General features: G+C 43.9%; 1 protein-coding gene across 1 annotated transcript; it reads right to left on the reverse strand.

Moving 5' to 3' along the window:
* Positions 1–15349: 15349 nt before the first annotated feature.
* Positions 15350–19542, reverse strand: caly (calcyon neuron-specific vesicular protein). Its single transcript, XM_071517017.1, has 4 exons — positions 19414–19542; positions 18602–18721; positions 18373–18486; positions 15350–15610 (listed from the first exon to the last, which is right to left on the reverse strand). Exons 1-4 carry the CDS (start codon positions 19540–19542, stop codon positions 15350–15352), a joined length of 624 nt encoding a protein of 207 aa, XP_071373118.1.
* Between the last annotated feature and the right edge of the window lie 3917 nt (positions 19543–23459).

A 23459-nucleotide genomic window follows, 5' to 3' on the forward strand; every position in this document is an offset into this window, starting at 1 on the left:
ACTCTTTATTAAAAGTAACTCGTTACAGTACTTTTGCGTTACCTACTTCAAAAACATGCTGTTGCAATTTGGCTTGTGCTGCCCAGTGTGTTGCAGATCATTGTTTTAAAATGTAATGTAAGGCTGTTGCTCTGTTTTCTAAACAGTAAGACAATCTCATTTATATCAAGTGGACTTAGATTGCATTGTTACAGTTAACAGCATGCCATCTGCATGAGATACAGCAGGTTTTTCACTGTTTTCTACTTCTTTTTTTTCTTTTTTTCTTAAAATTCTCTTCATTCTAATTTATAAAAGTAACTAATAATGGATTACAAGATTTGAAAAACTAACACGTTAAGTTATTAGTTACCACAAAAAAGTGCTTTGAGTATTCTTTATGCGTTGAAAAGACAACTGAAATGTCCGATTCCCTGAACCAGACACACGAACATGCTGACCATGACGCATCCTTCTGAAGAACAAACAAACCTGGTGTTCAGTAACAGACTAAACTTTCCCAATTGACTACGAAAATTATGACATAAAAACTCTGTGAGTGAGCGTGACAGGTCCCGATCAAAACCAGCTGCCAATTAACTTAATGACTGAATCTATCACATTCAATTAGAGGGAGTCTACGAGCTGTCAATCCCGCCCTTGGCCCGCTGCTTAAACAAAAACACTGGCGGAGAAGAATCACTTTAGGAGGCATGTCTCTGTCTTTGTGATCCTTATCTGACGGGCCCTGCTCTGCATTTGAAGCAGTGGGCTCTGACAGGTCCCATGGATAAACCGCTGTATGAAAGGGGTCACCTCCACCTCTGGAATCCATCGTCAAACTTTCTGTCCTGCGCAACTGACAAATAGTTTCAAACAGCAATCTGGGAACTTTGGAAAGGTATTCCCCTACGTGTTGCGGGCGAGAGAGAGGGAGAGAAACACAGAGAGAGAGAGAGAGAGGGAGGGAGAGGGAGGGAGGGAACAAGAGAAAGGAGGGGAGTAGATCTAAGTGAGATAAATGAAGCAAAACACAACAAACAATAGGAAGGAAAACAACTTTCCCTCAGCAGTCGCTTTCCTTCGGCAGAGAGGGCCTACTGTAATCCCCCAGAGGAGCGGCTATCTGGCAGGAGCGCGCTCCGTGGTCAGCGTCTTTAACCCCACATGATAACACTTAGCCCGGCCGTAAAGAATAGGCCCCTTTAAGTGATCCATTAGCGTCCCTATCCCCGAGAGTGGGCCCGCTGGTGTCTACTGAAACTTACCAGGAAGCCTTGAAGGAAAACAGCATGGCAGACATGCACTGAGATCAAAGACAACCCCCCCCCCCCTCCCTCCTCCTCCCCATCCAGCCGTCTCTCTCTCTCTCTCTCTCTCTCCCTCCCTCCCTCTATCTCCTCTAAACCTCCTCCCCAGAAGCCTTTACTCTCTATCTTTGCCGATGACCCCCCCCTTTCCTCCTCCTCCTCCTTTCTTCAGTCTTTCTCCTTGAACTTCTTCCCTCTCTCCTATCGGCATCCTCCTGACTCCCTCTCTCTCTCTCTTTCTCTCTCTCCTCCTATCTCTATCTTCAAATCCTCCCCCAGTCCCCTGTCTCTCTCCTCAGGAGCCTTTTCCTCCCCCTCTCTCTCTCTTTTACTGCCGACATCCCCCTGTCTTTCCTCCCCCGGTGTTTTCAATTTAGTGCCGCTATGAAACAGTTCAGATTGTAACGCTATCAATTAGTCAGCGACTCCAGCACGTTTATTTAATGGGCCCGGGAGTAAGGTTCGGTGATTTACAGACTGCGAGGGAGATGTAAGGGAGAGATGTGCAGACACGGGCTGATATGGGTTTGAAGTCTGTGGGAACTCAGGCTAAACGCTGTATACCTTGAGGATTTGGTCCTGTGGTTCAGGTCCCCGCGGTAATGCGGTGAAAACTCGACTTAAGATGAAAAGGTTCTGAGAGGAAAAAGAAAAAGCATAAGAAAGAGAAAATGTTTGAGATTTTCCGGTAAACGCCTCTTTTCATGTGTATTGGATTTCAACCGCAGCCTATTTATGAAAGGCTGTGTTCTTGTGAGATACTGTGGAAATGCTTTTAGGCAAAAGAATAAAAAATATGATATGTAAAAACCTTTTGTATTTGTGTTTTGCTTTTAAATCCACCCTAAAACTTTAACCTTGTTAAAACACAGCTATTGGTGATGTGCCTTGTATTTCTGGGTCCATTTTGCGGTTTGATGGTGTATTTTTCTTATTTCTGTGGATAATTGGAAAAAACGTAGACAATGTGACGTCATGTCACGACATTTACAGCAAAGCTACAATTGAGTTTAAGAGCAGAAGGATCTCTTGCTCTTACTATGCTATCACTGTCCTCTCCACCTACGCATAAAACTGAAAATACAAGTTCAGGCAAGTTCTCTGGGTGTTGTTGAAAGGCACTCTGGGAAGTGTAGGAAATGACTTAAGTAGAAGTAGGTAGGTTGAGGGAAAGTGGGTACACCAAAAATGTAAATACAAACTTTATCTAGGTGTACTTGATGATATCTACTGCTTTCTGATGGTGGATTTTTCCTTTAAGAACAGGCGAGACACTTTCATATATTTCAAGAAACATGCCAATGTCCAATGTATTCACATATCAGCTCATATATATGCATTTCACAGATCCAACACTTTCCTCACACACAGGTGTTACCTATTGCCATCTAGCAGACGGTAATCGTTAGCAACATAACAGTGGTGAGTGATGCTCAGCTTCTACAGAGATGGGAGATACGTCAAGAAGCTGAAGTGTATTTCTCATTAGTCTGACAGCACAGGGAGCTCAGGGCCTTTCATTTATCACTGGATATGTAACACATGAGAGCCTCGTCCTGTCTCTAACCGGACAGACAGACTCATTCTCCAGCATGTGAGCCCTTCAGGTTCCCATAAAGACCTGAGTTTATGACTGAGGGAGAGAGAGAGAGAGAGAGAGCGAGAGAGAGAGAGAGAGAGAGAAGCAGAGATAGAAAGTGTGTGTGCATATGTGTGTGAATGAGTGAGAGAGAGAGAGCACTAATCATTTTTAATTTTCAATGTTATTTTTATTTATTTTTGTATTATTTGGAGAGAGAGACAGAGCAGAGGGAGATAGAAAGAGAGTGAGTGTATGTGTGTGTGAAAGAGAGAGAGAGAGAGACAGAGAAGGAGGAACAACAACAGAGAGAGAGAGGGTGTGTATGTCAGTGAGAGAGAGAGAGGGAGAGATAGATGGAGAAGGAAAGCGAGAGAGAGAGAGAGCGAGAGCACTAATCATTTTTATTTTTTATTTTCAATGTTATTTTTTATTTATTTTTGTATTATTTGGAGAGAGACAGAGCAGCGGGAGATAGAAATAGAGTGAGTGTATGTGTGTGTGTGAAAGAGAGCGAGAGACAGAGAAGGAGGAACAACAATAGAGAGAGAGAGGGTGTGTATGTCAGTGAGAGAGAGAGGGAGAGGGAGAGAGAGAGAGAGAGAGAGTGAAAAAGAGACACATAAACAGAGAGGGAGAATCCGAGACAGGAGAAAAAGAGAGAGGGTGTGTGTGTGTGTGTGTGTGTGTGTGTGTGTAAGAGAGAGAGAGAGAGAGAGAGCGAGTGAGCGAGCGAGGACCAGCCAGTCAGGGAGAACCAGAGAAGGGTTTCGTCGGTTTGCCGGAACACGCAGCCAATGGCGTGACGCCTGTCACCGAGCCCCGCCGCGTCTCTCACTGTCTTCCTCTTAATTACCCATCATTCCCCTCGCGGCGAGGCCCCTCACAAATTACAGCACATTGTCCCCCGCCGATCGGCCTGTCATCACACGGCTCCACGTTTCAGAGCGAGGCTCATTGTGGACAGAGCAGGGCTGGGGGCCATGCAGGGAAACACACACACACACACACACACACACACACACGCCAATTACTGTGTCTCTGCATGCACACACACACACACACAAACACACATGCAGACACAGTCACAAACTCAAACAAATGCACACACACACACACACAAAACCATTAGTGTATATCCACATTCACACACGCATTCACACACATACATACACACACACACACACACACACACACACGTGCAAACGCACACACACACACACACACACACACCAATTAATGTGTATCTGCATGCACATATACACATAGACACATACGCAGACATAAACACACAAACACAAAACTTGCCCACACACATACACACAAAACAGACACACACACGTAAATGAACACACACGCCAATTAGTGTGTATCTGCATGCACACTCACATACGAATATATGCACGCACACACACAAAACCATTATTGTGTATCCACATTCACCTACATACACACCCACACACACACACACACACACACCCACACACACACACACACACACACACACAGGCCTGGCCCATTAGCTCTGGTGCCAGCTGACTCTGTGACCCAGACGGTTTTCTGCCGTGTCAGCAGGGCCAAATGACAGTGCTGTGGCAGTTATACCATCACACACACACACACACACACACGCACACACACACACACACATACACACACAATAGGGCCTAGCACAGGAAGGGAGGGCAGGAAGAAGGGAGAAGAGGAGCGAGGGAGAGGGAGATAAAGAGTGATTGGGGCTTTCTTGACATCAACTAGTGGAGATATTAAGTCGATCCTCCTTGTTTTTGTCCATGCTCGTCCCTTTGCGTGTGTGAGTGTGTCGGACTGCAGTGTGTGTGTGTGTGTGTGTGTGTGTGTGTGTGTGTGTCTCAGTGTATAATTAGCCCTCTTCTCTGTCTGTCAGGCTGAATGACTCTGCTGCCCCCGGAGCTGAGGAGAGAAGAACTGACCCCTGTTTGTCCTGTCAGAGCAATAGCTTCAGTGTTTCAGTGCGACGCTCCTCTGAACATTACTGGGACCTCATTTAGAAAAAAGCTCCTACATGAAGGTTGTGTGTGTGTGTGTGTGTGTGTGTGTGTGTGTGTGTGAGACCAAAATGAGTTTTGATTCATGAAAAACTGAATCAACAGGTTACACTGATTGTCAATTTTCTGTGGCATACTAAATTTAAAACTAATTTCTATTATCCAAGGTATGAAAGCTATAGTACATGCAAAATTTTAATTCAATGAGATCTATGGCAAAAAACTCTATATATACAAAAGATATAAAAAAAATATAGAGTTCAGTCTGTAAAAGTATTATCAGTCAAGTCAACCCAGGACCGAAGTTACCTATGATCCAGTTAAAAGTGCAATATTTTGTTTTAACTTTAATTTGTAAGAGTAAATTTTACTTTTTCAAATGGTGGATAACTCCTTTTTTCAAGCAAACCTCTCAATTTGTTTTCACTGTATGACAGATAGGATCAAGACATTTTTATATTTGACGCCTCTTATTCCTGTCCCTGCCTTTAGTTTTGCCATTTTCTTCCCTGAACTCGCAAAATATGAGCTGCTGAGGTGTTCCAAGTTTGGGAGGAATGAACTGACTGGCTCTCCTCAACATACTTTTTTTTTTCACAATTGTTCCCTCCTCCTGCTCACCTTGAGGAGTTTCCTTGACCGCACAAGTTTTTCCCACACAGACGCATTGAGAGGGATGTGTGTGGTGACACTGTCCCTCAACCTTGCCACCATGCTGAGTGTGTTTTCCTTGACTCAGACTCTCTGCAGCTTTGTTTATCTTGCAGGGGGAATTAAAACTGCTCCGACTCCCAGTCTGCCAGGTTGTTGCATCAGCCAAAAGTAAAAAACCTATTGAAAAACAAACACATAGTAAACTTTAATTGTACGCCTTTGCCTTGGGTATAAGGGCTTAAATTTTTTACTGGTTCTCTCTCTGGTTATTACCTAAATGCAGGCAAAACGCTAATTAATAATCACTAGCATATGCGGGGTGAAGTGTGGGATTCTTTTACTGTGGCATTAGGTGTAAATGAGATTAAAAGTGCAGCAAAGGCTTTTCAGATCCTTTTGAACCGGCTTTACAGCTGACAGCTGAGGAAAAATTGTTTCCCTCGTGATGGACAAACACATGCATAACACCTTCTCATTTTTATTGAGAATCATAAATCAATATCTCGTAAGAAAATGCTGGGTTTATCCCGGGTAACATCTTGAGTAATGTGTTTGTAGCGCGTTCTGCAGTGGAGATTTCATCATACAGTACTGCTCATATGACAGAAAAGTGCCATGTGCGTGAAGAATTTAGCACCCTGCAGCTCCCAAACAAATACCTCTTAATTATAAGCAATTGGCCCTCCTTCCCCCACCGACCGCTGACTGGGACACATGAAAGCGTTGGTAATTGTAAGAGTTGCTGTGTGTGTGTGTGTGTGTATGTGTGTGTGTGTGTATGTGGGGTAGAATGTGACGCGGCTGTAAAAAATAAAAATGGAAGGCTCTCATTGAATACAATGACTTCCTTCCTCTCTCGCTCTCTATCGCCAAGCTGGGAAGGAAAAAAAAAAAAAAAAAAAAGCTCCATTTGGCATTGATTAGGAAAGACGCAAATTTGAAGGAGGGGGGACAGGAGACCACAGGGGTTACACACATGTATCTGCAGCCACGACACTGTGGGCCCCCTCTAATTTAGATGTCTAAGAATTTGCTGTATGCGCTGCCTCATGCCAGTAAGTCTCAGCCTCACTGTAAATAAATGGCACAGGGCAGAATGCAGTCTTATGGGTGCAGTCACCCCCATTTGTAAGCCATTAAAATATTTTCTCTGTGACATATTAATTAGGGTGTTGCAGTCGTGTCCCGTCTCCTGTACAGAAAGTGTGCGTGGTGCTGGAGTTCCTCATGCTTGGGTGTGTGTGTGTGTGTGTGTGTGTGTGTTGGGGTGGGGGGTCTATTCATTCTGCATTCTATACTGTACAAGTCTTAGAAATTAAGGATTTATGTCACAAAATTATACATACATTTTGAAAAAGCTTGTCAGCCTATAGTTAAAATCAATAATTACACCTACAAAAAAGTATTTAGTATGTTCCTCATGCTTGTGTGTGTGTGGGCGTGTGTGTGTGTGTGTTGGGGTGGGGGGTCCATTCATTCTGCATTATACTGTACAGCAAATTAAAGGACATATTTCAGAAAGTTGTACATCCATTTTGAAGAAAAAAATCATCAGTCTATAGTTCAAAAACAAAGATAATTCTACCCACAAAAAGCTGTTTAGTAAGCAAAGGCCTTAATGTAACTTTAATAGTAATCCCTAATGTGCTTCACTTTAATCCTAGCAATAATTGTGTAAGAGAGAGTGTCAATTCTGTGTTTAATGGGTGGATATCTCGCTTCAGTCTGAAATTTTTCATATGGATATCGGTTCTATCAGCGAGGTCGCTCTGGGGAAATATGCAGCAAATCTATTTTCATGGTTTGGATTTCACAGCGAGCTCCTTATTGATTTCTGGAAAAAAGAAAATATGTGCCAGCGCTGGAGGTTAAAGGGTAACACAATCAACACAGTAAAAAGAGCAGTGAAGGAAAATCCATTTCAGCTTTACTTATTTTAACTGTAACTAATTAAAGTCTAATTGGTAAATCATTGAATCCCCCTACTGTCAGGGCCACTAATACAAACACAATGTTGATTTTCCTCTAGTGTATCTTCCCTCCCTTCATGTGGATTATCTCTATATCTCTTGGCCCGCTGGGAGAATTATGGCTCTAATAACTTTCATTCCAAGCCCCTGTAGCATCAGTAAAATGTTTACTGCAAGAACACAGAAAGGTCCTTTGGTGAAGCCATGCATTCGTTACAAGGCCTTTGACTCAATTCGATGTGTATAAATATATCCATTTCATTATGGAGGCCAGTCAAATATTTGTTTCAGCGGTTTTCCCCCCATATAATGTAAATTGCTGCAAGCTGTTGCACTTGGAAAATGTTTTCTCATAATGCTTTTCTGCCTTCACATAAATCACAGCTAAATGTTGCATTCAAATGACTACAGACAGACAATTTATTCTTGGCTTCCCTCTTCCCCCTCGAGAAAAGCTTGCGGCAAGAGGGTCGCTTCGGAGTTTAATGGTGACTGTCATTATTTGTTGACAGTTGTTCATCATCATTTCCAATTTTATTGTTTTTTGTTTAAAGTGTATCTTTTTTTCTCTCCAGTTGTGACCGCTGTCAAATGAAGTGAGGGGTGAAAACATGTCAAGAATTAGGCCACTGTGAGGCAACGGGCGGATGACATGACATCTTTTTTTTTTTTTTTTTGCAAAGATATTTATGGTGAGGTTATGGGGGGATTCTTGATTCTTATAACCGGCCTGGTATATTGCCAAGAATCCTGCTCCAGAGATACACTCATAAATATCAATCCGCTTCTTACTTGACGGCATGCTATGCAATTCACTGCACTCTCTTGTCCCAAATTCAACTACTGTGCATCCATTCTTCCACGCTACACCCCATAACCAGAATCGTACACCTGGGAATACAAACTTCAAATCCATACTGACATTTTGATTCCCCTTTTAAAGGATGGATCATTTTGCATGATATACACAGGGTTCATCGTCTTTGGGTAGCGAGACGATCCAGTGGTGAAACTCTAGTTCCCCAATAACAGAAAGGCTGAAGTCTCCTGTTCAGTTGGAGTCGGTGCTGCTACCGAGCGGCTCTGTGTCAGCTTTAACTGAGTCTCAGTGGGACTCTCCGAGGCGCAGGCGTCTCGCTGGGTAAGTGGGCCTAAAGTCGGGATATTACGGAATCTGTCAGAAGCTGCAATCCTGGAAAATCCTGGAAAAATCTGTGTCTTGGTCTGCTAACAGAGGTCCTGCATGATAATGAGGATGTAGAGCAGTGGTGTATTGAATTAGGCCTAGATAGACTATAACCACAACTGTAATTGGGCATAGTGAGAGTATACCCACCTGTCAGCCTAATGCTGCGTTCAAGTCATGCCGGAATTACCGTAAATACGAGCTGTCGACTGGGGAAAAAAAGCATTCACATCACATCATGGATTTGTCGTGGGCTGCCATATCTCCCACTTGGCATCCCGCTTGTGGAAGCGTGTCAACACTCCAGCAAATCCACTGATGTCGGCAGTCCCAACATAATAAAAATCAAAATGGTCAGTTATATTCACATTAATGGAATCAACTCCAGTTAGAAAAAGTGAGTAATGTCTGCTGCAATTCGTTTATGGTTGATTTTAAATTCTTTAATAGAAATCATTTTGGATGTGGGCGTTCCAGGGAGTTAAACACGTGAACGCCTCCAAGTTGTAGCAACAGGACGTCATCCTGTTCTTCTGCTTCTTCTGATAGGATGTGATCACTACATAATTACCAGTGATTTTTAATGGAAGGGGTCACAGTATACTCATCTCCCTACACACTAAACTACTGATAACAAGGCCCTGGTATCGCCTGACTGGATCAGACTTTGTTGACACAGGAACCAGACGTCTCATCTGGATACATTTAGAAACCATTTGAATAAAACGAAAAAAAAACGTGATCTGTCCTCTATGTGGTAAATTCCCATTGTTTATCGTAATAGTTTGACATTTAAGTTTGCTTGGTTAGTCATCACCTAAAGATCTTTGAGTATCCGTAGCCCATATTGCTTTTCTGCTGCATCATGCTTTACATTTTCTCCGCAGATGTGCGTTGGCCGGTAATTCATCCCGTATTACAGCTTAGCTGGCCGAGTCATGGATTCAATAGATCACCATTAATCACACTGTGACCTTCCTCTCAACCAAGCCCATCTAAAGCCCATTCATCCCCATTTGCCATGCAGCTCTGCGGGTCGATAATTGGCAAAGCAAAACACAGATTAAACCCAATTTGGATGGTTTCAACTTGAAGCTTAACAGACGCAGCCTGGCGCAGCTGAACTGGAGTTCACTCCGCTCAAGCCCTCTCTGCCTGTCTGAGGCTTCGCCGGGCGGGGACCGCAAAATCTAAATCAAATCAGCCTGTTCTCTCTGTTTGTATTTGCATGTCCGTGTATGTGTGTGTGCGTGTGTGCGTGTGTGTGTGTGTGTGTGAGTGAATGAGTGAGTGAGTGAGAGAGAGAGAGAGAGAGAGGAAGAGGGAAAGGGAGAATTTGTATGCATGTATTGTGTGTTTGTGTGTGTGTGAAGGAAAGTGTGTGAGAGAGAGAAAGAAAGAGAGTGAGGTAGAGAATGTGTGTGTGTGTGTGTGTGTGTGTGTGTGTGTGTGTGTATGCGAGAGAGAGAGAGAGAGAGAGAGAGAGAGAGAGAGAGAGACAAAGAGGGAAAGGGACATTTTGCTGTATGTGTGTGCATTTATGTGTTTGTGTGTGAAAGAAAGTGTGTGTGAGAGAGAGAGAGAGAGAGAGAGAGAGAGAGAGAGAGAGAGAGAGAGAATTTGCAATGTGTGTGTGTGTGTGTGTGCAGAGCGTGCAACAGTATTCCATCCACTGTTCCCTGCACTCCCATCGCTAATAGAAACCAACTCCCAGCATTCAACCTCCATTTGTCTCATTAACCTATTAGCTTAAAGTTTAATTGCAGGATGTCATAAAATGATTTGGTCTATGAGTAATGACAATATTTCGGCTCCGTAATGGACAGAACAAAGCAAACTAAAGCAAAGCAAAGCGCAGCAGCGGTTTGTTTTCCTCCCTCACGGCATGTCTGGCCCGCAGCTTTGGGCCTACCTAGCTCTCTCGCTCGGATAATTGTTTACTGGCGAGGGTTTTTTTTCGTTGCATGAGGGCAACATCGCGGCAGGATAACAAACTAATGACTAATTTCATGGCTGTTGAGTCATTTTAAAAAGGCCATCTTGAGGATCTTATTGCAACTTTTAAAGAGCAACTGTGTCTAATCCCACAGCTGCTATTGGAGCTACCTATTGTCAACAAGGTATAATTCCCGTGTAAAAAGAAGAGCGGCGTGAGAATACACGCTAAAATGCCTTCGCGCCAATTACCGGGGCTTTTTTCAGGGGCCTGTTAAAACGTAATCCGATTAAACTCCGCTTATCGAAGTGACGCTTCCAGCCCGGACTGTTTCTGCTTCAGGTTGAAGTTCAAAGTCGATTCAGGAGGAGCAGAGAGGAGAGATTCCTGTCCGCAGCCGCGGGAGATGACCCCTAGGTGGCAGTGTGCCTCATAAAACCGCCCCCGACTGCAACAACAACAACTCATTTCACATCACTCCAATTACAAACGTCTGCTCTTCCTCAGTCGTACCCCCCACCCCACCCCACCCCCACCCCCACCCCTTTTAGTTGCTCCGTGGGCAATGAAACTAGATGACAATGCGTCCGAACAGTTGATAAGTTATGATCGGTTCACCCCCCCTCCTCCTCCAGCCCCTCCTCCCCTCCCTCTCCCCCCTTTAAACAGCGGCCTGATAGGATCTGTGAGGCGCGGTGGGCATGTATAGTGTTACTCTCATCAAAGGCGACTGAATGGGGGTGAATGGAGGATGATGTGTGTACTGCCTCTGCTTAGTGGAGGCATTTCCAGCTGGCGCCAGGGCAGAGGAAACCCACTGAGACACACAACAACACACACAGACACAGGGGTCAGCCCGGATTCACCCCCCCCCCCACTCCACCCCCTCACCCCCCCACCCTCCACCACCACCGTGCCTCTTGGCCTCCGCCTCCTCATGTCCTACCCCCCCCCATGCCTGCCCGCCTCTCATCTGCTCTCTCTCTCTCTCTTTCTCTCTCTCTCTATCTCCTTCATCCTTTTTTCTTTTCTTCTGCTCTCTCATTTCTCCGCTGTCCTGTTTCTCCTTTTCTCTCTCTCTGTTTTAGTTTGTTTACCTTGCGCCTCCCTCTTCGCTCTCGTTTCCTTCTTGATCCACTTCTCCGTCGTTTTTTTTTTTTTTTTTTTTTTTTTTTTGCATCGTGCCTGCTCTTTTCTGTTCTCCGTTTTATGTTGCTGAAATGCTGACACAGCTTTTTTTTTTTTTTTTTTTGAAGGGGCTACATCATAACACCTCCCGTCTAATCAGCTTGAGATGCACAGCGAAAGAGAGGGAGGGAGAGAGAGAGAGAGAAAGAGAGAGAGAGAAGAGAGAGAGCACTTACATCACCTCAAAGTCTCCCCCCTCTTCTCAAACATTCCCTTGGTTTGAGTGACATCAGGGCTCAGAGGAATTTGATTATGGTGGATGTTAACGGCTAAATGACTCTTGGCACGGCCTCCCTCCCAATCTTCAGGGGAATGCTATGGGACGGGGGACTCCGAACGGTCAGGACAAATTAAAAAGCCAACCTGCTATTTTACTGTTGAGATCTGTTGATGCTATAAAGGGGGAAAATGGGGGCTGGCGGCCTTTACGTGACTACTCGGGTGATTTTACGTGATTTTCCCCGGCCCTGAATCTAAGCCTTCTTGGCACAACACGCCATGCCTTGACCAAGCATGGGGTCTGTAAATGCCCTAATAAATACTTTTTAGCACTTTATTTAGTTCCATGCCCAAGGCCAACGCCGTCCAAAGTATGTCACCCGGTAACAGTGGGGAGAAAAAATCCCAAAGGCTAAACGGGGCGTAATGTAGATTTAATTAACAAGCGTGGCTAAGCCCGGGCTCATACATCCATGTGTGCACATACACACACACACACACACGCATGCCATGACACACAAAGACACATTCCAACATATACACACACCCTAACAGACACTGTAGCATGCAGACGCATGTACGGCATGACATACATAGACACACAGACACACAGCAAACACGTATACACACAATGTACATACACACACACACACACACACACACACAGACACACACGTGATCGCACACAGACACACACTTATAACAAGGCAACAAAACACATGTACACAACGCAGAAACACATTCAAACCTCACACTCATAACACCCACATGCATATACACACACAAACATGCACATGCACACGCACACACACACACACACACACACACACACACACACACACCCTGCAAAGCCACACATCCCTGGGTTTAGAGCGATGGTGTGAAAATATGTGAGTGTAAATGAGATGCAGACAGGCTCACAGCAGTGTACCCGAGAGAGAGAGAGAGAGAGAGAGAGAGAGAGAAAGAGAGAGAGAGAGAGAGAGAGAGAGAGAGAGAGAGAGGATGTGGCTTGGCTTTGAATTGCTAAACTAAAGTTTGAGGAGATGGAAGAAATCATATTTTGAATTCTATGCTTCTATGCATACTGGTCATCATTGAGCGATGGACTGTAAAAAAGGAGCTTTACATTTTCTCTCTGGTGGTAATTTAGGATTAGATTTTCTTTTTTTTTTTTTTTTCGAACCAGTCACTCATAGCAAATGTTCCACAAAACGCTTATGCATAAACCTCTTACTGCTGTGTGGCTCAGTGGGTAGAAGTGTCACTTTGATTCCTGCTAGGACCATGCATATTAAAATATATGCACTCACTGCAAGGCACTTTGGATAAAAACACCCACCAAATGGTTCATGTTATGTTAAATCCAACCACCAAAATTGCAACGAATCTCTACGAATCATTAATCCAGGTCGTTATGGGTAATGAATCCAAATCAACAAGGCCCATTATGAATGAGAGAACTCAACACTTTAGTCATTTATTTTCTGTTCAATCAATGACATCAGAGCAGATGGGTCTGATATAAACGTTTGGCACTTGAACCCAGGGGGACAAGCTGTGCTGTGATCTCACCTTCTTCCTAATCGTATGAAGAGTTTTGTTCCAAAATAAGATATCCGCCATTTGAAAAAGAGTGACACTCTTCAAGGGAGACAAAGAGAAAAGGTCGGTCAATCACAAAATGAGTGATGGCACAAAATTGAAACAAATTACAATCGCTTTCAGAGGATTGTGGGTAATTTTTGATCTTGGTTGACAAAATGGAACTGGAACCTCCTTTCTGACTGATGAACTACAGTCAAAAAAAAATAAATGTATGGTGCTTTGGAATAAAACTCTTCATACTTACATAGCACAATATAAAAACACAGCTTTTCCATCCAAAAAACACCAAATAAACTACAGATAAATAGCCTGCTAAATATAGTAAATAAATAGGAAAATGTTAAGACCATAGAAGCCTCTAGGTAGTACATTTTTAAGCACTAATTATACCTGCTGCATGATTAGAGCTGCTACTTAGTACATTCATATAATGATTTGATGAGAACTAAACTACCCTCCTGATTATCATATCATACACGTTCATTTACAAGAGCTTTAAGAACACTTCCATCAACATAGACCAAAACAAAAATTGAGTGAAAAGCTGGATGATTGGCTAGTTTTTACAATCAGGTTGCACATACAAACACAGCATCAATGAGATTTTTATATATTTTTTTTGTAATTGGAAGTTAAAAGCTTTCAAGTTTTATCCTTTAGTAGGTAGCTCACATCCCAGTGTAACACTAATTTAAGTCTTCAGGTAAAGAACCGTATGAGTCTATTTTGAAACAGCCCACACACTCGGCTGTGTAATTCAATCCAAATCATTTTGAGTGTGAATGTAATACAGCACTTCAAATAACAGCCTCTTCTGACTGTGGATGTATGCAGTACTGCAATTTGCAGTTTAGAGATTTGAGATTTGGAATCACTCATCTAAAACAAAATGAAAACGGACTATTACGGTTCTATGTGGTTCAGTTGTGAGCACATTCACCGATGATTTCATACATTCACTTCTGACTACATGAACAGCCAGATAGGAACACAGACTGATGAAGAGAAACTAGCAGAAATCTCGTTAAATCTTGTTATCTTCACTTGTCACTGTGAGTTCTCGCCTCACTTTCTCTCCTCTCACCTCTTACTTTCTCAGACAAGTACCGAGACAAGTACACACATCACATACACATACGCACAACTGATGTGTGCGCATGAATGCATGCTCGCACCTACACACACACACACACACACACACACACACACAGATAGCACATGGCAGAGTCTTTGTTTACTCGTGACTCAATAACACTGCAAAAGTCAGGCACATTCTCCGACACTTAACTAACATTCCTGGCTTCTAACCACGACAACTCATGTCAAATCCCCCCCACGTACACACACACACATGCACACACACACACACACATATATACACACACACTCACACACACACATACACAAACACTACCACAGTTAGGTATTAACTCGTATTAACTATTAACAGAAAGTAATTGGATTATATTACTGAACTTGTGTTGAATTGTTTTGGAGCACCAGAGTGGCCAAGTGGTCTGAGAGACTGTCCTGGGGCAGGCAAAAAGATTAATTTCCCTCTTGCAGATCCATAGATAAGACACACACACACACACACACACACACACACACACACACACACACACACACAAAACTACCTCCCCCATCAGCATTTTCTCCCCTAACCCCTGGATTCCCGTTCCATCATCCCCCTTCATTCCTCTCCCTCTTCCACTTCTTTGAGTGGCTCGCTGCCTCTTTTGGCCATCTCAGCCTCCTTCAGAGCGCTGATGACAGGTAACCATGGCGACGGCAGCTCGGGCCCGGTCCTCTTGACCTGGTTCAGGTGACTGAGGGTGGCGTAAAGCCCGGCGCCGGCGCTGGCGCTGCCACGGCCGACCGGCTCCTCCTGCTGCTGCTGCTGCTGCTGCTCTGTGTAGTACATCTCCAGAGCTGCTGGGGTGCAGTGCTTCTGCTGCCGAAATGGAAAGACAAACACAAGTCGTTTTTTTTTACGAGCTCGAGTTGATCTGGATTTTGTCTCAGCCTTAGATGGGAAATCGCTCTGACATTTACAACACAGAACACACTTGCTCCCACAGGGTCACCGCTGAATGTATGTTTGTTGCTAAAATTCATTCATGATTGTTTTTTTATTAATACTGGTTAATAAACTCTTCGAGGAGACGTTTGATGTGTTACGACAGAAGCACGATGGATGGAAAAGCTGTAAGAAAGCTGTGAGAAATTTATGACCATGGGATTAAACAACTGTGACTTTATGACTGTGATATTAAACAACTAAAGTGTCCATCATGCTTTATGTAACATTGTATGGTATTGTGCAAGTTGCAGAATCACTGGAGCGTGTATCAAGGACTTTGATATTGCTTGTATAGCTTGCGTAAAGCCCTAGAGGACAGGGAGTGGTTAAAGCATCAGTATGTCAATGATGTACACTGGTGTCTCATGAGATGTTTTGCATCGAGGTCTCTGTCCACAGTAAAGTTAGGTTGTGTGTTTGTGCACAGCAGGGTCAGAAATTAACGAGGGCCCGGGGTGGAAATGCCCTTGAAAGTTCATAAAATGTGTAAAAATGAAGAGGCCAGAAAATAACCCTGAAAATGAGGAGTAAACTTTTTTGCATTTCAACCTGTTCACATCTTATTTGTTGAGTTGTCAAATACTCATGCATGAATGTCCCCCGTGGGCCACCCTAGGTCATTTGTGGGCACCTATGACCGTTTTTTCTAATGCATTCTGGGTGAGAAATCATGGGCCTTTTTTGACCAGAAAACAACTGAATACGCAGCCTGAAGCAGTAGAAAATGTTGGCACCACACAGCTAGCAGTAGAAGAAAATGGCAATCTCGCATAAACCACTGCACCAACAAAAATAAAACAACCAATATCATAAAAAACCTCAAGAATTGAGGGGTGAAAGATGATTGGTGACAGTAGGGAAAATGGCACATCCTGCCGCAACATTGCAGCAATGGGAAAGAAGTTAAAAAAATCATAGTGGCATAAACTGTTGTACCACTATGTGTTTATTTGCCACTATGCAATGCAAAAGTATCATTTCATAGCTCAGTTTCCCACAAAAAGGACCAAAATTCATCGAAAAATCAGAACAAGAAGTTCATTTCTTGGCCTGGTGCACAGGGACAGTCAAAGATTTACAGCATCAATACACCGCGGCTTGCAGAGCCAGTTTCGGTCAAGCTTTCATCTCTTCCAAAAGCATCCCTCACACACTATTTAGAAACCAAAATTTGCCCAGGCAGCAAAATTATGAGCAGATGAAAGCCGTATGGCACGGGGGAAAGGCGGAGGGGAATGAAATGAAACAAACCCAACTTCCATCCTGTCAACCCCAAAACCCCGGGGAAGAGCCCCCTGTGCCGCATTGGCCTAATGAGCGTTCCCTTTAGGAAGATCCACTACCTGACCTTCCCTCACAGCGAGCGGTCCGGCTCTCAAAAGCTTTGGCGGTGTACGTGCCAAACCAAGACGACGCCACCCTCCATTCTCCATTCTCACTCCTCTTTTCATGTCTCCAACAACGCATTAGCAGGAAAAAATGCTGAGAGCAAACTGTAACCGGCAAAAACTTCAAAAGCTTTGCCGGAAGGTCCCCCCCCCCCCCCGCCTCCCTTCCTCCTCCATTCCCTTCCTTGCCTCCACCCCCCCGATTCCCCCTTCACTGTTAAGCCTTTAATCACAGTTTAGTCACGCTCAGCCCTAATTAAAGACCCCTCCGATTCACAGGCGGGCGTCCCAATCTCTGCCTGACCAGAAAGCAGTCTCTCTCGCCCCCTCTCTCCCTCTCTACCGCTCTCTCATTTCTCTTTTCTTCTGCGAGACAGGCCCTTTAACTAACATGCGTGGCTGTGCTGGCTCCGTGCGCGATGCCTCCAAGGTGTCGCTGGGAGATAATGGGTTTGTGTTTCCAGCTCCGGTGCTCCGAGAATCCCTCTGAAGTCTCTGATGTGAGGATGTGCCGAGAAACAAAGCACCAGATGAGGTGTATTGTAGACAGTGTAAGTACCCTTTGAGTGGGTGTCTTACAGACTACTTGGGACTGGATAATGTGAGCTGAAGTCTGTGTTATCCGAGGGCAAGTCCCAGATATAAGGCACCTTTGTTGCTTTCTGCTACATTGCAGAAAGACAATGTAGCAGAAACAATGGTCAATATGTTTAGATGTTCTTTCTTTCCCTTTGTTTATCCTTTAAATCCATGTGTGTGTGTGTGTGTGTGTGTGGAACTCTGTGTGTAAGCGTGCCTGTGTGTGTCTGTGTGCGTGTGTGTAGGTGTGTGTGTGTGTGTGTAGGTGTGTGTGTGTGTGTGTGTGCCTGAGTGACTATATATGTGTTTGTGTGCGCTTCATTTACCTCGAGGATAAAATTCACACTGAACATGAGTTCAAATAACAAGCGAAAACAAAATGGTTAGATGCAAGCAAATGCTTTTAATGACTTGGACTGTGTGTGTGTGTGTGTGTGTGTGCATCTGTGTTTGTATGTGTGTATGCGAGCTTGTGTGTGTGTGGGTGTGTGTGTGTGTGTGCCCAAGTGACTATATATGTGTTTGTGTGCGCTTCTTTTACCTCGAGGATAAAATTCACATTGAAGATGAGTTCAAATAACACCCAAAAACAAAATGCAAAACAAGATGCAAACTAATGTTTTTAATGACTTGGACTGTGTGTGTGTGTGTGTGTGTGCTGACTACCTTAAGAATGAAGCCCTCTGGGCAGGTAAGCTGGTCGTACCACATGGCCTTGTACATGAGTAGGAGGAGGAGGCTTGTCAGGAAGGCCAAAGTGATGAGGATCAGACCTGTGATCTGGTAAACAACACACACGCACACACACACAGACACACACACACACACACCTTTTCAACAAGAGCTCCTATCAGAACCTAACCAGATTCCCAGACCAGACATCAGATTCTTGTACCTTGGCTTTCTCTGAAACATCGCTGTAGAAGTTGATATTCAGCTTCCTGATGTTTGGCACGTACAGCTTGTTCTTTTTCTTCTGCTGCAGCTGGTACTGTGTTGTGGTTTTCACAATTACCTGCAGCAAGAAGAATATATTGTCACTGTGACTTCCCTGGAAAACGCTCAGAACTCCTAATTTGCCATATTTTGGATTTTACACTGCAGTTGATGGATCGTGTTGTCGCCGATGTTTAGTACATGTTCTATGATCCAGGGACAAAGCCGATCCATTGAAAATACATTGTTAAACATCAGAAAAATACATGAGCATCATTTGTAAAAGCCACCAGTTTTTTTTTAGCAATACCTGAAAAGAACATTTGGGAAATACAAGTTGTTTTCACCACCGTCTAATCAGCCTGCGGAACAGAGGCTGCCGCTGAGCTTATCATCCCACCACAATATGTTTCTGAGGGTTTTCTTCCTCTAATATGCTTTCAAAGAGCTACTTAGATAGCGTGGGCCGATGCCAAGGTTTCCCTGGGATGACAGTTCAGGTGAAGGTAGACACCGCAGTCTCGCTGTCGGGGCTTTACGCTGAGAAGGTAAGTACGCCCACTTGAATTTTAATGGTGTTTGTCCAGACGTGTTATGTAGCGAGACGAGCTGCGCTGAGCACGTGTTGCAATCTGTTGGCCCAGTCTGTGGCAGCTGTAATGCAGGGTTTGTTGTGGTCGTGCAACACAAAAAAACAAAAAAAAAACAAAAAAAAAAGAACATAAGTAGGCACATACAGGCAGAGGCGCAGACTTAATAGGCCGTGCTTACCTTGTCTGGGAACGGCTGCTGCAGCTGGTTGACCTCCAGCGGCGTGATGAGGGGGATGTTATCAAAGCCGTCGTCCACAGACGGCTGTTTCTCCAGCTTATCAGACAGATTGCTGCCCAGCTTCACCATGGCTGCCTGGCTGCCTGCAGAATGCCCCGACAGATCTGAAAGCAGGGAAAGGCGGCTCAGGTCGGGCTGACTCAGACTGTGTGCTTTGTAACCCCGGCTGCTGACGGCTGCTTGTAGCGCTAACTGAGTGTCCCGGGTGCTGTGAGGACACTTCAGACTGAGACCGGAGGGAAGGAGGAGAAGACGACAGCGTGATGATAATGATGAGGACAGGACAGAACAGGATGGGCTAGGGCAGGATAGAATAGAATAGAATAGAATAGAATAGAATGATACAAAATATTGTTGATACTTAATGATGATGATGGTGAGGATAGGACAGGATAGGATAGGACGGAACAGGACAGGATAGGATAGGATAGGATAGGATAAGACAGGACAAGGCAGAATAGAATAGATAATAGAATAGAATAGAACAGAAGAGAATAGAACGGAACATAACAGAATAGAATAGAATAGAATGAAAACATATTGTTGATACTTGAGGAAATGTGTCTTTAGCTTCACTCTGGTTAATTACAAACAAGCAAAACACCATAAATGCATAATAAGAAAACATAAGGTTTGAGTATAGTGCAACATTTCTGGTATAGGTACATATTTGCCAAATTAATAATTCAATAAGGTTATGGCACGTGGAATTATTATTATGCAGCCTATTGTGGGGGTAAATTAAGATGGCCTCCTATGACTGACTCCTACAGGTTTGTGTCTGTAACCATCCTCATATGGCTGCCTATTTTCTGTCTGTTCGACAAATCCCACAGTCTACAGCAGGCGTTGTTTCATAACAACCTATTGTTTACGATTCATCTCCCATATCTCAGCTCCATCTCTTCTTACAAACTCTTATCTTCTGTGTTTATACGATCGGATTGTAAATACAGCACGCCGCCTTTGCTGATGCCACCAATGCTCCCCACAGTGCCGAATGCGTCTTCGCTGATAATGATGCCATTTTCCCTCCTCGATCAATAGATCATCTAAATGTGGAAGCGAGAGGTGAGGAGCCACTTATCTCATTCACACAGTGCAACACAACACCTTCCCCCATCCAAGGGCCCCGGAGGCCCACTGACACCACTGACTCACAATGATGATGCACACAAGGAAGGCAGAGATCTATGGGCTGTATGTTCCAGAGGAAGACCTATTAGACCCTGATGCACAGGCAGTGCTCCTTGTGATAAATGCTGTAACAAAGGCCAGTGGACATACAATATATTGTCGTTGTCGGGTGAAAACCTCCTAGCTCGGGTGAAAACCTCCTAGCTCCAATATTGGTGATTTTTCCAAGGGTTGAGAAAGGGTTGAGAAAATCTGACAACTCTTGGGTTTATGAAACACTTTCAAACACCACTGGATACTTAAACTGAAAAATGCATGGCTGTCAAGCTAGAAATAAGGCTGTTGAGCTTATTTCCTGAAGCAAGTTTTGGGCATTTTTCACCCGACAACAGCAATAATATATACAATCCAGTCAAGAATGCTTCTAAAAAATAATCCCATTTGAATTATCTAAAAAAAGGAAGCCATACGGTAAGCCCGTCCACTGATGCAGGATCAGTTGTCTGCTCACATTTCTCAGTTTACAAGCAATTTAAGAGCAGCGTTTGTGAAGACAAGGATATAGGAGCGTACCACTCAAGGCTACATATCCAGCGTCCTTGGTGGCTACGTGAGTGGGCGGCTAAAGTGGTCATCTGTGCTGCTGACCACCATTTTCATCCCCACAGTTGGAGTGGAGTGTGGGTACGATGAATCATCCAGCATCTGTGATTAACAAATGAGCTGAGTGTTGCTGTCACCTCATGTTCCCTCGCTCTGACAGGGAACAAGTTCAGCAAATGGAGGAGCTGGGTCATATCAGTATGGGGGAAGTTTTCCAGCTTATAGGATAATTCTGCTGTTTCTTTATGTTTCATTACAGAAATTACGTCCAGTGTAAAAAGAATAGCAATAGCCTAGGATGATGGCATGATTGTGCAGCTGTAGCCTATTTATTACCACAATTAACATCCAATTCTAATTATCACCAAATGGGGCAGGAGAGACAGTTTCCAAAAGGTGAATACATGCTGTTATGAATTGGTAAAAGCAGTTCTGTTTGCGCCCGTGCCTCTCAAGTTCTTCAGGGTTCACTGGTCATGCATAACTGAACTTGCTGCATTGAAGAATGCTGCGACAAGATGTAGAGACTGTAGAACCAGCAACCAGAGGACAGAAATATGGTATAAAAACAGATAAAAGGGATGATATATTTTCTATGTGATACAGAAAGGTCCGAAGCATTTTAGCCGTTTTGTGAAGCCTATTTTATGATCTGAAACCTCATACATGTTCCACCTGATGAGGAACGTTCATTTGTTTTGTAGAATCTGTCGCCTTGGGTTATAAAGGGACAATCAAATTAAAATACACATGTTTTCGCCTTTTTTTTTTTTTATCTGTAGGCTGTTGCAAATTACAACGCTATTCAGCCTATCAGAGGGAATGGATAGTCCAATCCCACTTAGTTACAAGATGGTGAAGCCTCTCCATTCATTCCTCATAACAAATAAATAATTATGAATTAACTAAATCTATTAGTCACGATTACTTGCCGACGCATTTCTCACAGCGAGATTTTCCGCAACGAGGCTCCGGAGCGTCTTAATTAAGGCTTTTCCTACTCGCGACCTCATCTATCTAATGAACAAATAACGCGCCAGCAATTACAGCAAATATTTATCAACGAAATGAGAATAACAACTTACTGTGTTTTGCTCGCCGGTAGCCTGTGGATTGGATTGGACTGGACTCCGCGGATGCTGACGGGGAATCGGTGTGAACGCCGGTTACCGTGGTGATGAGTGATTCACGGCAGGACTGCGCATGTAATTCGGTAGCCTGAACCCGTTCCGTCCTCCGGAGGAAATTGGCAGCTCAGTATGAATGCGCATCTTAACGTGGTTGAGGGATTGTGGCTGATGGGGAAATTGCATTTCTCTCTGGAAATCATATCACAGCGATCTGAGTGCGCGTCATTAATACACAGCACAATGCGGCACGACGGGCCTGCATGCGCTCAAGTCTGCTTTATCTTTCACTGAACACAAGCACGAGAGCCATAGTGTTAGTAATAAGAGTAACTCATCACCCCGTTGCACAATTATTTAATAGCTCCAAAGCATTTAAGCGTGGTTTGCTTCAATTGAATAAAAAAAAAACTCCAGTGTTAATATCAGAATAATAAATAGGCTACAAAACAAAATAATGTGGAGCTCCATCTTGTTATGCAGCTGGCCCAGTGTTCAACCTAGACTGAAAATACAGTGACACATGCCACTTAATGCAACAGGTTATAATGTATTCTGACTAAAACTTTTTTGTATTTTTCTAACAACCTTATTGTAAAGTTCAGACATTTATTTCTGGTTTCTTTACTCTTGAATGGAAGGTATCTTGCTGTGAGGAAAAACAGGCCTACATATTACTTCTGAGGGTTTTGTGATCCATGGTGATCCAGTTCACCTCTCTCAATAAAGGTGAAGAGGTGATGCATATGTGGAGATGTGTGTGTGTGTGTGAGAGAGAGAGAGCGAGAGAAAGAGAGAGAGAGAGAGAGAGAGAAACATTCATTTGTACAGTATGTGTGTTTAGACTGCATTGTGTGTGGCATGTGTTTTTGTGAGTGTGTGTGTGTGTGGGGGGGAGACAGAGAGAGAGAGAGAGAGAGAGAGAGAGAGAGAGAGAGAGAGAGAGAGAGAGAGAGAGAGAAAGCATTCATTTGTACAGTATGTGTGTTTAGACTGCGTCGTGTGTGGCATGTGTTTTTGTGAGTGTGTGTGTGGGGGGGGAGAGACACAGACAGAGAGAGAGAGAGAGAGAGAGAGAGAGAGAGAGAGAGAGAGAGAGAGAGAGAGAGAGAGAAAGCA

The sequence above is a fragment of the Centroberyx affinis genome, unplaced genomic scaffold, assembly GCF_046629955.1.
Source record: "Centroberyx affinis isolate AG114_WGS23_722 - 3 ecotype Tasmania unplaced genomic scaffold, CSIRO-AGI_Caff_v1 ptg000447l_1, whole genome shotgun sequence".
Taxonomy (NCBI): Eukaryota; Metazoa; Chordata; class Actinopteri; order Beryciformes; family Berycidae; genus Centroberyx; species Centroberyx affinis.